At 39.5% G+C, this 12,851-nt stretch overlaps 1 protein-coding gene across 4 annotated transcripts in view; it reads right to left on the reverse strand.

Moving 5' to 3' along the window:
• PTPN13 (protein tyrosine phosphatase non-receptor type 13) overlaps positions 1-12,851 on the reverse strand; it is a 73,928-nt gene that overhangs the window by 17,193 nt on the left and 43,884 nt on the right. For 3 of the 4 annotated variants that reach the window (XM_032685238.1, XM_032685236.1, XM_032685239.1), the window contains 12 exons: positions 11,528-11,584; positions 10,967-11,059; positions 9,534-9,641; positions 8,798-8,929; positions 8,092-8,558; positions 7,009-7,152; positions 5,241-5,334; positions 4,391-4,476; positions 3,398-3,560; positions 2,298-2,512; positions 2,109-2,207; positions 68-429 (listed from right to left, as the gene is read on the reverse strand). In XM_032685238.1, coding sequence (XP_032541129.1) covers positions 68-429; positions 2,109-2,207; positions 2,298-2,512; positions 3,398-3,560; positions 4,391-4,476; positions 5,241-5,334; positions 7,009-7,152; positions 8,092-8,558; positions 8,798-8,929; positions 9,534-9,641; positions 10,967-11,059; positions 11,528-11,584 — 2,020 coding nt within the window. The remainder of the gene's footprint in view (positions 1-67; positions 430-2,108; positions 2,208-2,297; positions 2,513-3,397; positions 3,561-4,390; positions 4,477-5,240; positions 5,335-7,008; positions 7,153-8,091; positions 8,559-8,797; positions 8,930-9,533; positions 9,642-10,966; positions 11,060-11,527; positions 11,585-12,851) is intronic. The other variant, XM_032685237.1, reaches the window with a different exon arrangement.

Below are 12,851 nucleotides of genomic sequence, written 5' to 3' on the forward strand. Positions count from 1 at the left end.
ATAGGTCCAACAAAATGTTTTTGTAAACATTTCTGGAATATTATGAGGATAATTACCAACAGCATACCTGTCCTCAAGCTCTGCCTTGCTAGGGACCTCTTGATCGTGATACAGGATGGTGCGAACAGCCTCCTTCTGCCCACTGTGTGCCTCATACTGGTTCTGTGCCCGTGTCTCAGCTTCACCCGAGCTCTGGTACAGTGCAGAACTCCAGCCAAGGCCCACCTGTGCTGCTGAGTCCATCACCTCCTCATCACCACTTCTGCTGCTGTCGCTGTAGCTGTCTCTTCTAGAGGGAGATTTTAGCCTTTTCTTGCTCAGATCAGTAGTTTCATTTTCATCTGAGCTATCACCTTGTTCTCCATTTGATGGACCAGCAACTTCTCTGCTGACCTCTGGAAATACTTGTTGGGGTGAGTGGATGGGTGTCTACAGAGACCAAAAACATTTAATTCATCATAATCCAGTTTTGATGACAAAAGAAAGTTTCAAAGGCTGTAGAAAATTACCAAAAACAAGTAGTCAGTGCCTACTTTCATTTAGATGTTTACTCAGTTGTGTGAACATATCAGTTTCGCCAAGTTCAGTGCAACTTGACCAAGACACTGTGTGCAAAATTTTGCAATATATACTGCTCAAAATCAGAAAATTCAGAAAATAAGAAAACAAATATACCCCTGGCTTCAGCTTTAGAAAGCCTACTGATAGATGCCTTTAAGCTATGCCCAGTAGTCCTCTAGGCAACTATCATGAAATCCCTTCCAACCAGATCACAATGCTGACACTTACAGAGCAACTAAAGTCAAACCAATCTCACGTAGGAGGGAAACAAGGGAGCTTTCAACCAAAAAGCTACACCACACGCTACAAAAACTAAGATAATTTACGCCAAATGGCAACTGTTAGCCCAGTTATTAACTCCCATGAGGATGAAGAACAATTTTACCAATAACCACGTATTCCCAATAACCACGATGTCAGCTAGCAGACAGACAAAATTTAAAAGCTTCCTTTAGGCTTTTATGGCCAAATTCTCGTGTTCGTTAACACATCAACCTGTGATAAAGTTATAAACAAAAACTGTCATCTGTTCATTGGCTTTCCTCTTCTTTTAATATATGCACTGTTTTCTTAAAGTTATTCCACACTACAAACAGGTTTATTACAGGAGTAGTTATTTGTATTATTTGTTTTTTCAATTGCTTACCTCTTACTTCAATTTTAATTTCACTTAAATTTCTATTTGTACATTTACGTTTCTCTCATCAGATTTTAATTATTTTTAGTGTTTGAAAATAATATTAAAATAACTTAGAATCAAAGAATCACAGAATATCCTGAGATGGAACGGACCCACAAGAATCACCAAAGTCCAACTTCTGGCCCTGCACAGGACAGCCCCAAGAATCACATCAAGTGCCTGAGAGTATTGTCCAAACACTTCTTGAACTCTGGTAGGCTTGGTGCTGTGACCACTTCCCTGGGGAACTGAAACTGAAGACTTGTCTCCACTACTTTTACACTTTCCTGTATTATGGAAAGTCTGATTTTCAGGCAAATTGTCCCCCACATTCTCTTTTGTTGAAACACATTTAATTTCCACTCCTTTGAAGTATCCTAAAATGCTCTGGTATTCTTTCAATTTACTTATTGGAACATATTGAAACTATTCTTTGGGACATCTCTAATTTCAAGTGAATATGGCAACCTTTTTTCTGTTTTTACATGCATCAATACCAGACAAACTGGTGTTTTGCACAATATCCTTCACAGAATCACAGAATTATCCAATTTCTGTTTGATATCAAGTTCAAACCACTAGGCTGCAATGAAATCTCTGCCACAGAAACAGTGTATTAAACCAATTTCCCTTAAGACACAAAATGGAGGAAAAAATTATTAAAGCCATGTATTCTTTTCACATTTTCACAAAATGCTTAGTGCACTTCTAAGGGATTTACTCCAAGAACCACATCTCTGTGAGCATCCTCCCCATTTTTCCATCTGCATCTCTTGCATTTAACTAACCCACTCATCTGATCTAATAAATGAACCTAAAATAGCAAATAATTAAAAACAAAAAATTAATCACGTGCTATACACCTTACCAACAACGAAGGATCGATGTCTGGTAGTATTCCAGATGGTGGTCGACAAAGGAGAAGAGAGACTTCTGGAGACGTTCCCCTCAGAGCAGAGATGACTTCCTATGGCCACAGTGGATTCATTGTTAGACACAGCCCCCACAAGACTTGCAAGCCTAACACAGCGTGAGTTTCGCTACTAAAGATACAAACCTGTTGGGATAAACCCTTCAGCGATGCCCCATTCACTTTCAGAATGACATCCCCAATCTCTATTTGCCCACTTTCTGCAGCAGGCTGCCCAGGAAAGAGTTTTTTCACCCTCACAATAGTTGATCCCAGTTGCTCTGGGGTAAGGTTATCTTCACGGCAGAAACTGAACCCAAGGCCTGAGCTATTCTTCAACAGTTTCACCTCAAATGTGTTCTCTGCAAAAGAAACATGAACTTATTATTTCCTACAGCACACTGGCCATGAAAAAAAAGTGTCTGGCGCTCTTATTCCAGACATGACAATGGGCAATCTCCCCCTCATGGGATTCTCTCACTTTATTGAACAAAAGTATTATCTAAAAGATCCCTCCAAGGTAAAGAGGACAAAAAAGCTGATCATGACTTCTCAGTCTGCTTGCATGCCCTGACAACATCAATATACAGAAAAGCAGAGTGTCTCCAGAATATTATTTGCCAGGAAGTCTGTTAAGGAGCTTTAAAAAGCCCAGAGTGACACAACCTTTCTGGTCTGGCAGACAGGATAAATTCCATGCAAGAAGACCCAAAGGTATCTGCATTGGTTCCACCATCTGGGTAGGCTCCCCTTCACTTCTACAAGTCATCAGCAGAAGAGGTTGAAATATGTCAACCTCTAGTCAGCTATACAAATCCCTCTGATCTCTTCATGTAGCTCTTGATGTCTTCTCTCATCTAGACAGGAACTGCAGGACCTACAGAAGCTCTCATTTATGTATAAGTAGCTTAACCACCCCTTGGCACTCCTTAGCAGCATCAGATACAGCAGCACCCCTCTTCCTCCAACCTTGCTACAAATTTGGTGTGTAAGACCGGTGAAGTTGGGAAACAAGAAGAAATAGTGAGAGAGGGAACAGCTAATAGTAGCTAAACAAAGCAATGAGGATGTGAAAGGCAATCTTAAAAAGAAATGCAACAGCACAAAGGAAGAGACTGCATTATGTGCAGGGGCCTGGTATACATTCCTACCAGCTCCATCTCCTGTTGTTCTAAGAATTGAAGAAAAATATTATGAAAACTAAAGGATGCTTTGATAGCTAAGACAGTTGTTCCATGTGACCTGACCTGCAGTGACAAAGCTGTAATCTTTGGCATTTGTAGATTCTGCCGCTGGCTTCTCCTGTGGCTCACACTGCCCCACCTGATTTAGAGGTGTGCACTGTGTTGTTGCTGGAGCATGAGCCTTGGCCCCTGAAAGCTGGCCTTTTTCCAACAGCAGATGCACCACCTAAAGAGATGAAACATTTTCCAGTTAAATGGCAACAGATAGCACAGTCCACAGTACGTGTTTTATTCTAGCTTTTAAGTCCTAAGTTTTACAGCAGCATATCTTATAGGCATTCCCCTCCCCATATAACCTCCATTTGTTCCTTATTTTAAGGGCTGTTAAGTGACAACCTCCAAAATACCATAGTGGACTTGCAAGATACTTGCCAACACAGAGCAAGAAAGAGTTTTCTTCCAATAAAGCTGTGAGGGTGTTAAGACAGCGTCATTTTCACATTTGTACAGGGAATAAAGTTAAGAGCATTTTACAAAGTGAATACAAATAGTAGTCCTTAGCAGTTCTGAATGTGTACATTCACTGGCTCTTTTCAGGTATGCACACACCTCCACATATGAAGCAGTCACCATAAATAGCACTATTAAATGAGGACATGCCATTGACAGAATCAAGCGCTATCCAAAAAGACCAAGACTCAGGTAAATCTACCAACAGCTGCATATACGAAGGCCCTTGTCTCCTCAGTGGTGCAGACCTGTAGCATGCTGCTACACCTGCTTTCCAGCTTGTGCACCTGGGTTTCCTTCCTATGAAACCCATGAACTAGGAGAAACCAATTCTATACAGACCTCACCTGCACACAGAGCCAGAATTTCACTAGGGTGGGCAGCAAGACCTGAGGGCCAGGAAGCCAGGGAGGCTAAGAAAAAGCACATCTAAAGTAACCAAAGACTGGGGAGAATTCCAATCTCTTTTTGAGAGAATTTCTAGTCTCTTTTCATTCATGAAGAACTGGTTTACTACAGATAGGAGTAGAACCAGTAGCCACTTACCTGTCCAGTGTTTCTTAGAGTTTCAACAGCTTGCTTATGGGTAGCACCTTCCAAACTAATCCCATTGACAGAGAGCACGCGGTCACCTACAAATGATTAATAATTTAAGAAAAAGTAGGCAGAACATCACCTATAAAACATACACGATGCACAGAAAGCTTCAAGTCTCAGCTAACAAGGACAGTTATTTACGCAAATTCTCCTTCCTCTCCATACTCTGCAAACAAACTATATGGTTGAACTCAAAGGTCTTTTCCAATCTAAATGATTCTACGATTCTGTGGGATAATCCCATGTCAAAACTAGTGTTAACAACAGAATGACAACCTGTCACAGACTCTTTCTAATAAAGAAATCTTAAGTCTACAGAGAGAATTCTCACTTCAGAAAGGAATGTGGCCTGGCTTACAAACGAGACAACCCATAACAATTACAGCATTTTCTGTATCAAGTTGCCAAGCATGCCAAGCAATAAGGCCACACATAATACAAAGCCCTCTCTCTCCATGGCCAGAACAGAGAAGCATTCTCTGTTAACACAAGCTGTTTTATAAAATAAAAATCCCGCAGCTATCTCCTGTTTTTCCACACCACAGTCTCAGCACTGCTGGTTGCAGTTGTTCTACACTATTTTTTTAATGTTCACCTGCAGAATTATCAATTTAATATTTAAAATGACAACTGCAGTAGCTTGAAAGAACAGCTCTTCTTCCCAGCGAAAAAGGTACAAGGACAGGAGGCAAACAAGAGGACTTGTATCCAGGCCACAGGATACTGAACTGTCCACCACAGACAGTTCCCTGCCCTTTTTTCACATTAAGAGTCCCAAATGAAAGAATGGAAATATTACCTTTTTCTATTCTGCCATCTGCTTCAGCTGCTCCCTTGGGAATAATTGCTTTCACATAAATACCACCATGCTTTATGCTAGTATTTACACCACCCTAAACAGAAAGTAAAAATAAGATTGTTAGTCTTTTTGTAATTAGAATACTTAGTAATTAAACACAGTGTCACACAAGGAAAACTGTACTTAGGAAGCATTTGGGCTACTGGCACGTATTAAAACCAGGTAAACTATCAAAACCAAAACGTTATGTCAAGTCTGTTCTTTGCAGTCATGCAATTTACTATAAATGAAGTTGGGGTGGGAAGACTGTAAAAACACAATGCATGACAGTGCAAATGCACCCAACACAAACAAATGTCCTCCAGCAGAAATGTGTCTGCATTATGTCAGACTTCACATGCTTGCATGCATACCAAAGCTCAGAGATGTGCAGGAGCACAGCATGCCAAAGCAGAAGATGCACACCCATGCAGTGTCCTCCTACTCCAATACAACTTCTCTGATGTAACAGGAAATTAAGGAGTGCTGCTTTCTCCTAGCTCAGACAAGTTGGAAGGTCTAAGCTGAAAAAATCTGCTCAAACTGAACTGACATTGTTTTTGGAGGGCCTTAGCCTTTCTGCTGATTGCCAGGGGCTGGACTAGATGATCTTTAAATGTCCCTTCTATCCCAAACTGCTGTGTGATTCTGGCTCACTGCTGCTCCACAAACTTGGAGGGAAGAGGGAGACCAACAGTGTATTAATGTCCACTCTCAAAGCACATAGTGAAACATGTGAAAACTTAAAACAGTTAATTGCACACCTCTCCTCATCACCACTGTACAGGATAGCAGGGTAGGGGCAGAATGGAGGCTGAAAAAACAAAGGTCCATAAAGATACCACTTGGTCACTCTTTAAGGGAAATCTTTGCATTAGTTGGTATCTTCTAACATCATCTACAAACCCAATGCACACAGCAGGCCTGATGCTGCTCAATAATGAATTCCTGCTGAACCTTTGTTCCTCCAAGTTATAAGCTTGACAAAGCAACAGGACTTTGAAAAGTCTGGTGACCAATCAACCAGTGAAAATAGTTGAATATTAAAATACCAAAATGTATTTTTCAATACAACAGAAGCAGCGGAAAATATGTGCATTTCAGATATAAATTATTCTCTTCTTCCCTGAAGTGCCACTCTGCAGTACAACAGGCTCCAAACATAAAAACACCTTCAAAGTCTTACAGCCTGAAGAGAAATTAGTCTTTGAAGATATATTTTTGTCTCGTGTTGCAAGAAAGCAGTGTCAGCCAGGTCTCATTTGGATTTGAGTAGGTTTTGCTTTCTGCCTTTTATCCAGCAGAGGGAGAACACTGAACACGGTGTATGTGTGTGAGCGTGCATGGATACTCTTAAATGACACTACCACTTCCACTGCCTGCGATGCCAGTCAGGGAGGGGCTCATTTCTTTCCTTGTAAATTTGCCACAATATTAGGTAGCAAGGGACAAAGACCATCTTTCTTTTTGTACTCACAAAGCAGCATCTGTGATAAGAGTCTATAAGGACTTTGGGGCTCCACCATAGAATAAAAAACAAGAATTACTTAAAGGGCAGATGACAAGAAAAGGGATATAAAATAGTATTACTTTTCAGCTTTGGTAAGATTAATCACACATCAGTAAAACTATATACTGAACAGTGACTTCAGAAAGTATTTTGCTTCCTTGTAATTTAGCAATTTAATGGGTTGCTGGGAGTAGAGAAAAAGAGAAAACATCTAAAAACCTTGTCAAACAGTACCGTGACACTTATTCCCAAGCCGTTATCTTTTTTGGCTAGTTCAACCTCAAAGATATCTCCAGGTTTAAGAAGTGCTGCAGTAACCCTTTTAGAATTCACTTTGTTTGCTGTATTCGCTGAGAAAGATTCCTTTATAGAAAAAAAAAAGGAAAAAGAAAAAGAAACAAACAAAACAAAAAGAGACAATGATTTGCCATTAGAACAGATGTTTACAGCTAAGACCCTAAAGGGTGGGGGTTTTAGTCAGACACAGCCAGAAGGAGTTCACATGGCAAAGTACCAATTAGTAAGACTCTTAAGGGTCACTAGTACAGAAATATGCTTGGCATTTAGCAACCAAGTCTTTATTGTCAAAGTGACTTGGTCACAGAACACCAAAACTACAGTATTTCAGTATTACAGCAGCCTAGAGCCTGTTGGATTAATTTACAGGAGCTGCCACAACTTACTTGAATAACTTCCATCAGCTGAAAAGAGGAATCACTGTAAATTGAAAATTAATTTGCAGTACTTGCCACTGTGCACTTTTGGAAAGGTGAAGCAGCAGGCTGTCTGCTCAGAGCATGGCTGCCCACTGAACTTTACTACACAAGCAGTTTTCCACAGATTAGATCAACTCCAAAGGACAATGAGTTCTACTGCTACCCACTCCAGATGCATCACTCCTACTTTAATCTAGGAAAAATTTCATTTATCTGCCAGGTGAGTAAACTTACCTCTAGGGATGGTCACTAGATTATGATCATATTGGAGACAAACACACAAAATTGAAAGGAGGTTTTCTACAGCCTCAACAAGTGCACTTGTTGCACATGTACGTTCATCCCAACGTACATGCCCATCTCGTGACATTGGGAAGCTGGAAAGTTATTTCAAGTTACTGAAGTGATTTTCTCCATTTATTTTGAACCAAATCACCAAGCTATTAGAAATTAGCTATTGGAATTTGCTGTACAGTAGGCTAGGCTGTTCTTCCCCCACATCCTTTCACCTTGCTGACACCCAGAGACAGCTAGTTCACTACCACTACCATCCTGATGGGAAATATTCATATGAAATCCACTATGCCTTTTTAGCTGGCTGTTGCTCCTGACTGCCAGAGTAAGTTGCTTCATCCATGTCAGAATCTCCTCGGTCAGAATATTCCACAGGCTCCACTACCCCAGGCCTTTTACTTTTTGCTCGAGTACTGTCTGATGAGGATCTTCTCTTCTCGTTCATTTTAGAAACCCCAGACTGGAAATCACTGTAAAGCTGAGGATCCTGCTGGGCTCTGCCACTTGCATGTTTGCCAAAGAAGCTGGTTGGCTGGCTCTGAGACAGACTGGCACTCTCAGTTCTGGAATCCTGGGAGCTCATGCTTCCATCTCGCTTGCCTCCTGACAAGCCAGACAAGCTCCCCGAAACAGGCCTCTGGTGAGCACGGGACCGGTTGTGTTCTTCGGAAGAGGACTCTGCCTCATTGTCCTGCACCGACGATGGCCTCCTCAAATAACCCCTGGTTCCATTACTGATATGAGCAGTGTTAGATGATGCTGAAAACCAGGAGACAAGACAGACATCAGAAGCTGGTAACATCTTATCTACAGCATGACACGAATTTCTCAGCTTACAACCACATAAGGTTTTACCCCTTCATATTGTGCAGAACACTTTCTGTTTACACTGCAACTGGTGTGTCCTCACCAAAGGTTACTTCATCATTCTGCCTCAGAACACAATTTCAAGCACAGACTAGCTGGGCTTCCTTACAGAAGTGACTGCAGTTCAGTACCTTTGGATAGTTTGTCCTTGGGCTGAGAGATAACAAGCGTCACATCTTCAGGTGCGTTCTCCAGAATTTCCAGTGCTGCGTGGTGGCTGACACCTTCTAAACTCGTGCTGTTTATGGATATTAGTCGGTGTCCTGCACAGAAGGGTTTGTTTAGATACAATCTAACATCTACATTTTTATCCATCAGTGAGAACGTGCAGTACAGGTCTGAAAACCTGTACACAATGCACAGACTAAAAATTACTAAAATTCAAGTGATGCTGGAATAGGGAACCAAATCCCAAACCAAACCACAAGAACTGGTCATGAATATTTCCTGTTTTTAAACCAGCCAAACCTTACCATATTACGATTTGTACCTTTTCCTTCTCCTCCCCCGCTATAGTTATGGGTATGGTATATTGTTACATTCACTTTTTCCAAAATCAAAGTATGAATATCGAGTTTTAAAAATTTTAAATTATAAAGCATCTGTAACAGAGACAATAGAAAATAAAGCCCTTATCTTTATATGGAAGTGTAATTTTCTGTTACTTCAAGCTTTATCATTTTTACTTACATTTGAATGATTTTTGGTTTTTTATAGTTTAACAAAGAGGTATCACTAGTTTTTCAGAAGTTATCTGGAAGGTAACTGAAGGTCGACATTGTAAGGGATTGTGACACCCACAGCCATAGTGGAATTGGTTTGGCCTTTTCCTACATGTATACACCTCTTGCTATTTACACTATTCACCTGGTTTTAGAGATCCTTCCAAATCAGCTGGCCCTCCAGGAATAACTGAATGAATAAAAATTCCCAGATCAAGTTTCCCTGTCTTCTCTCCACCGACTATTTGAAAGCCTATGAAAAAAGGTCCAAAGCAGGTCACAATGTCAGTGATCACAGTGTAGCTTAAAACAATACAAGCCCATATTTCAGAGCAGACAAAAACTTAGTCATTCCACTACATGTAAAGTAAAACAAAACGATACATCTCAAATTTAAGTCTACATGAAAATAAACAGCAAAGTTTTTTGATTAAGCTTTATTGCATACTCTGTTTTGAGCAATTGATTCAGACTTTGTCTCCCTGGCTGCCCAGGACACTCCAGCAAAGGCTACAGAAGACAACTCTGTCAAGAGATACACGTACAAACAGATGATATGAAATGAACATTTGCTGACCAGATGAAATTTATTTTCTATTACTTAAAAATTTCTGGTTTTCTCCCCTATTAGATGTTTCACATAAATGTTTGACCCTGGTCTTAAGATCTGAGTTTTTCAACTCCCTGTTTTCTTTTGAGGCTTCTAATCTATTTCTGCTCATTCTACCAGGTAAACCTGGGAAGGAAGTTCAAGATAAAAAAAAAAAAATCAGGTCTTCTCTATTCCAGCTAAAACAGCAAAGTACCACAAATTGCATGGGGAAGAAAGAAGAGAAACAGTGCATTTCTTCTAAATTTCTTTCCTTTTTGGTCAACTCTTAAGTCATGGTGCAGTGTAAACACTAAGTATTACTGTCTTGTAGGCCTTTTCCCCCCTCTTCAAATTTACACTTCAGTCCTATTTTGAATGACAGACAGAACAATGTCCTTAAGGATACTTTAGAGAGCCTTCCTAAAGCACAATAATGACACCAAATTTTTCATTACTCATACAGGGAAAAATTATGTGGGTTTATGAAAAAACCCTCAGTGGTAGAGGAAGGAATGGAATGCAAATGTCTCATCTCCCAGGCTCCTTAAACCTCAAATTAGTGTTCCATCTGATACTATAGGAGTAAGAAAAACACTCCACAATTAGCTCATAATGGTTTTATTATGTCTTTTTTTTGTTCAGCTGTCACAGTTGTGAGGTGTCCACACAGACAAAATTCAATATTAAACACAGAGATAAACTTTAAAGGTTAACTTTTAGGATGACTACCTCACAATGTAAGTATTATTCTATATTTATAATATGGAAAACCTGAGAAACAAACTTGCTTAACATCACTCAATAAATCATCAGCAATAACTATCAAAATAGTCCAGGTTCCAGTATGTTAAATGCCTTCAAAATCCAGCTATTGTCTGCACTGCTTTCCTCAGTCCTACAATAAATACTTAAATACAGACCAGAAAGCTTTATTTTGTTTTTGGTTTCAAGAAATACACATCAATAACAATTTTAAAGTCACTTACCTAAGCCCAATTTTTCATCCTTTTTCAAGTTCACCAAAGTGATCTCTCTCTCTGGTGTGGCAACTCTGTTCTGTGTTGTTTGCAGAGAGTCAACTGTAAAGCCAACATTTTGTGATCAGACACTAGTTGAACACTTCCCTTCAGGTTTGCCTTGAAGTTCTTTCCCATTAAAAAAGATTACTTCTCTCATAACCTGAAAAGCTGTTTTGATCTAGTGGGTCCAACTTTCATCTTCTAAGCCATGTCCAAATACAGAAAAAAACCTCTACCACCCTTATAACTTGCTCCCACCTTCAGCAGTTAAAATCTTTTATTCCTCCTAAGAAAAGCACCTGGCATAGTCTCATGGAGTGACAACACAACTGAGTCCTAGAATCTTCAAATTTATTATTCTCAGTTCAGCAAAGTGTTTAGATTTGTGTTTACGTGCCCTGCTCAGGTTGGGAGGAGGCAAACATATTGGTAAAAGAGGAAACAGAACATGTGGAACAGTGAAGCATTTTACAAGTGACAAACAAACTGACTGACTTAATTCTACAGGTATATCACTTATCCACTTACCGCTCTCTTTCAACGTTGCTGATGACAGAAGATTTTCTGAAGTATTCATGCTAACACCTGTGACATGAATGGACATATTAGATGCTGTTATCAATTTTTTTTTTAAATACAGAAACTACTAAGAAGTATTACAGACTTACACAGTACAGATGGGCTCGTTCACAATACCAGATTACTTATTTTAAAAATGAATAAACATAAAACTAGTTTTGCATTGGCAAATCCAAATTACTTATGTACTTTGGCTGTAGTTCAAGGTTCAGATAGATGGTAGCTCATGCAAAGGCAGTGAATTAAAGGAAGGACAGAGGTTTGGCCTATACAACCATGATTAACTTCATATAAAATTAATGGAACTTTAAGCAATGAAGCCAAAGACTGAATTTTCGAACAGTATTGGACGAATATGCTGAACCTAATAAACCAAACCTAATAAACCAACACAACAGGACTCCTGTAAGATTTTGTAAAGGAACAAATAAGCTGCTGCAGTAACAAGCAACTTGAACTATTTCTATTTAAAATGGTTTGCATATAGGATAATATTTTCTTTGAAATTATCAATGCCAAGCAAATCCGGCCCTACTTTAAAGAGAATAAAATAATAAATATACCAAGTTATGAAAGTAAATGAGGTAAGGTGATTCGAGCTTTTTAGGAAAGCAGCCTCGGTCTTTTCCAAATCTATGAACCCTAAAGTTTTATCTGATGAGTTTCATCACACAAAGAATGCATGTCCCCCAGCACAGGCAGTGTGATTCAGCAGGACTTTCTGACATGTAGTTAATATCCTTATCAGAACTGCTGCCCAGAAGATGGGTAAGCACATGCTAACATTAACTGTAAAACTAAAAGCAACCAGTCACTACAGAAACTGCGTATCTCATCTCACTCCTCAGCAGTTTATGCTCTCAGTACTGAAAAAGCATAGTTCTCAAGTCAATTCTGGTTTAAAGCACAGTGGGGGCAGATGTGGTATGTTACACTCTGCCTTGTTTGCTTTTTTTTCCTTTTTTTGAGTTTGTTTATACTGACCCCCGTCCCCATAAACCTAACCTTTTTCCTCTTTTTCTGTTCTGTAACTACAGCAAAGCAGAACAGCAAGATAAGCTTGCAAATATTTCAGTCATTGTCGTTTCTATTGTTATAACAGGGATCCTTCTAGAACCAGAAACTGATGACACACAGGTATGAAAAATTAGTGTTCAATAACCCAACATGTTAGTTTTAAGTCTACTTAGCTGCTCTGAATCTTTTTTTCTTTTTTTTTTAATGTGATCTCTGTATTTTTACTGCCTAGTAAGACTACTTGTGTGCACTCCAA

The sequence above is a fragment of the Chiroxiphia lanceolata genome, chromosome 4 (genome assembly GCF_009829145.1).
Source record: "Chiroxiphia lanceolata isolate bChiLan1 chromosome 4, bChiLan1.pri, whole genome shotgun sequence".
In the NCBI taxonomy this organism is placed as follows: domain Eukaryota; kingdom Metazoa; phylum Chordata; class Aves; order Passeriformes; family Pipridae; genus Chiroxiphia; species Chiroxiphia lanceolata.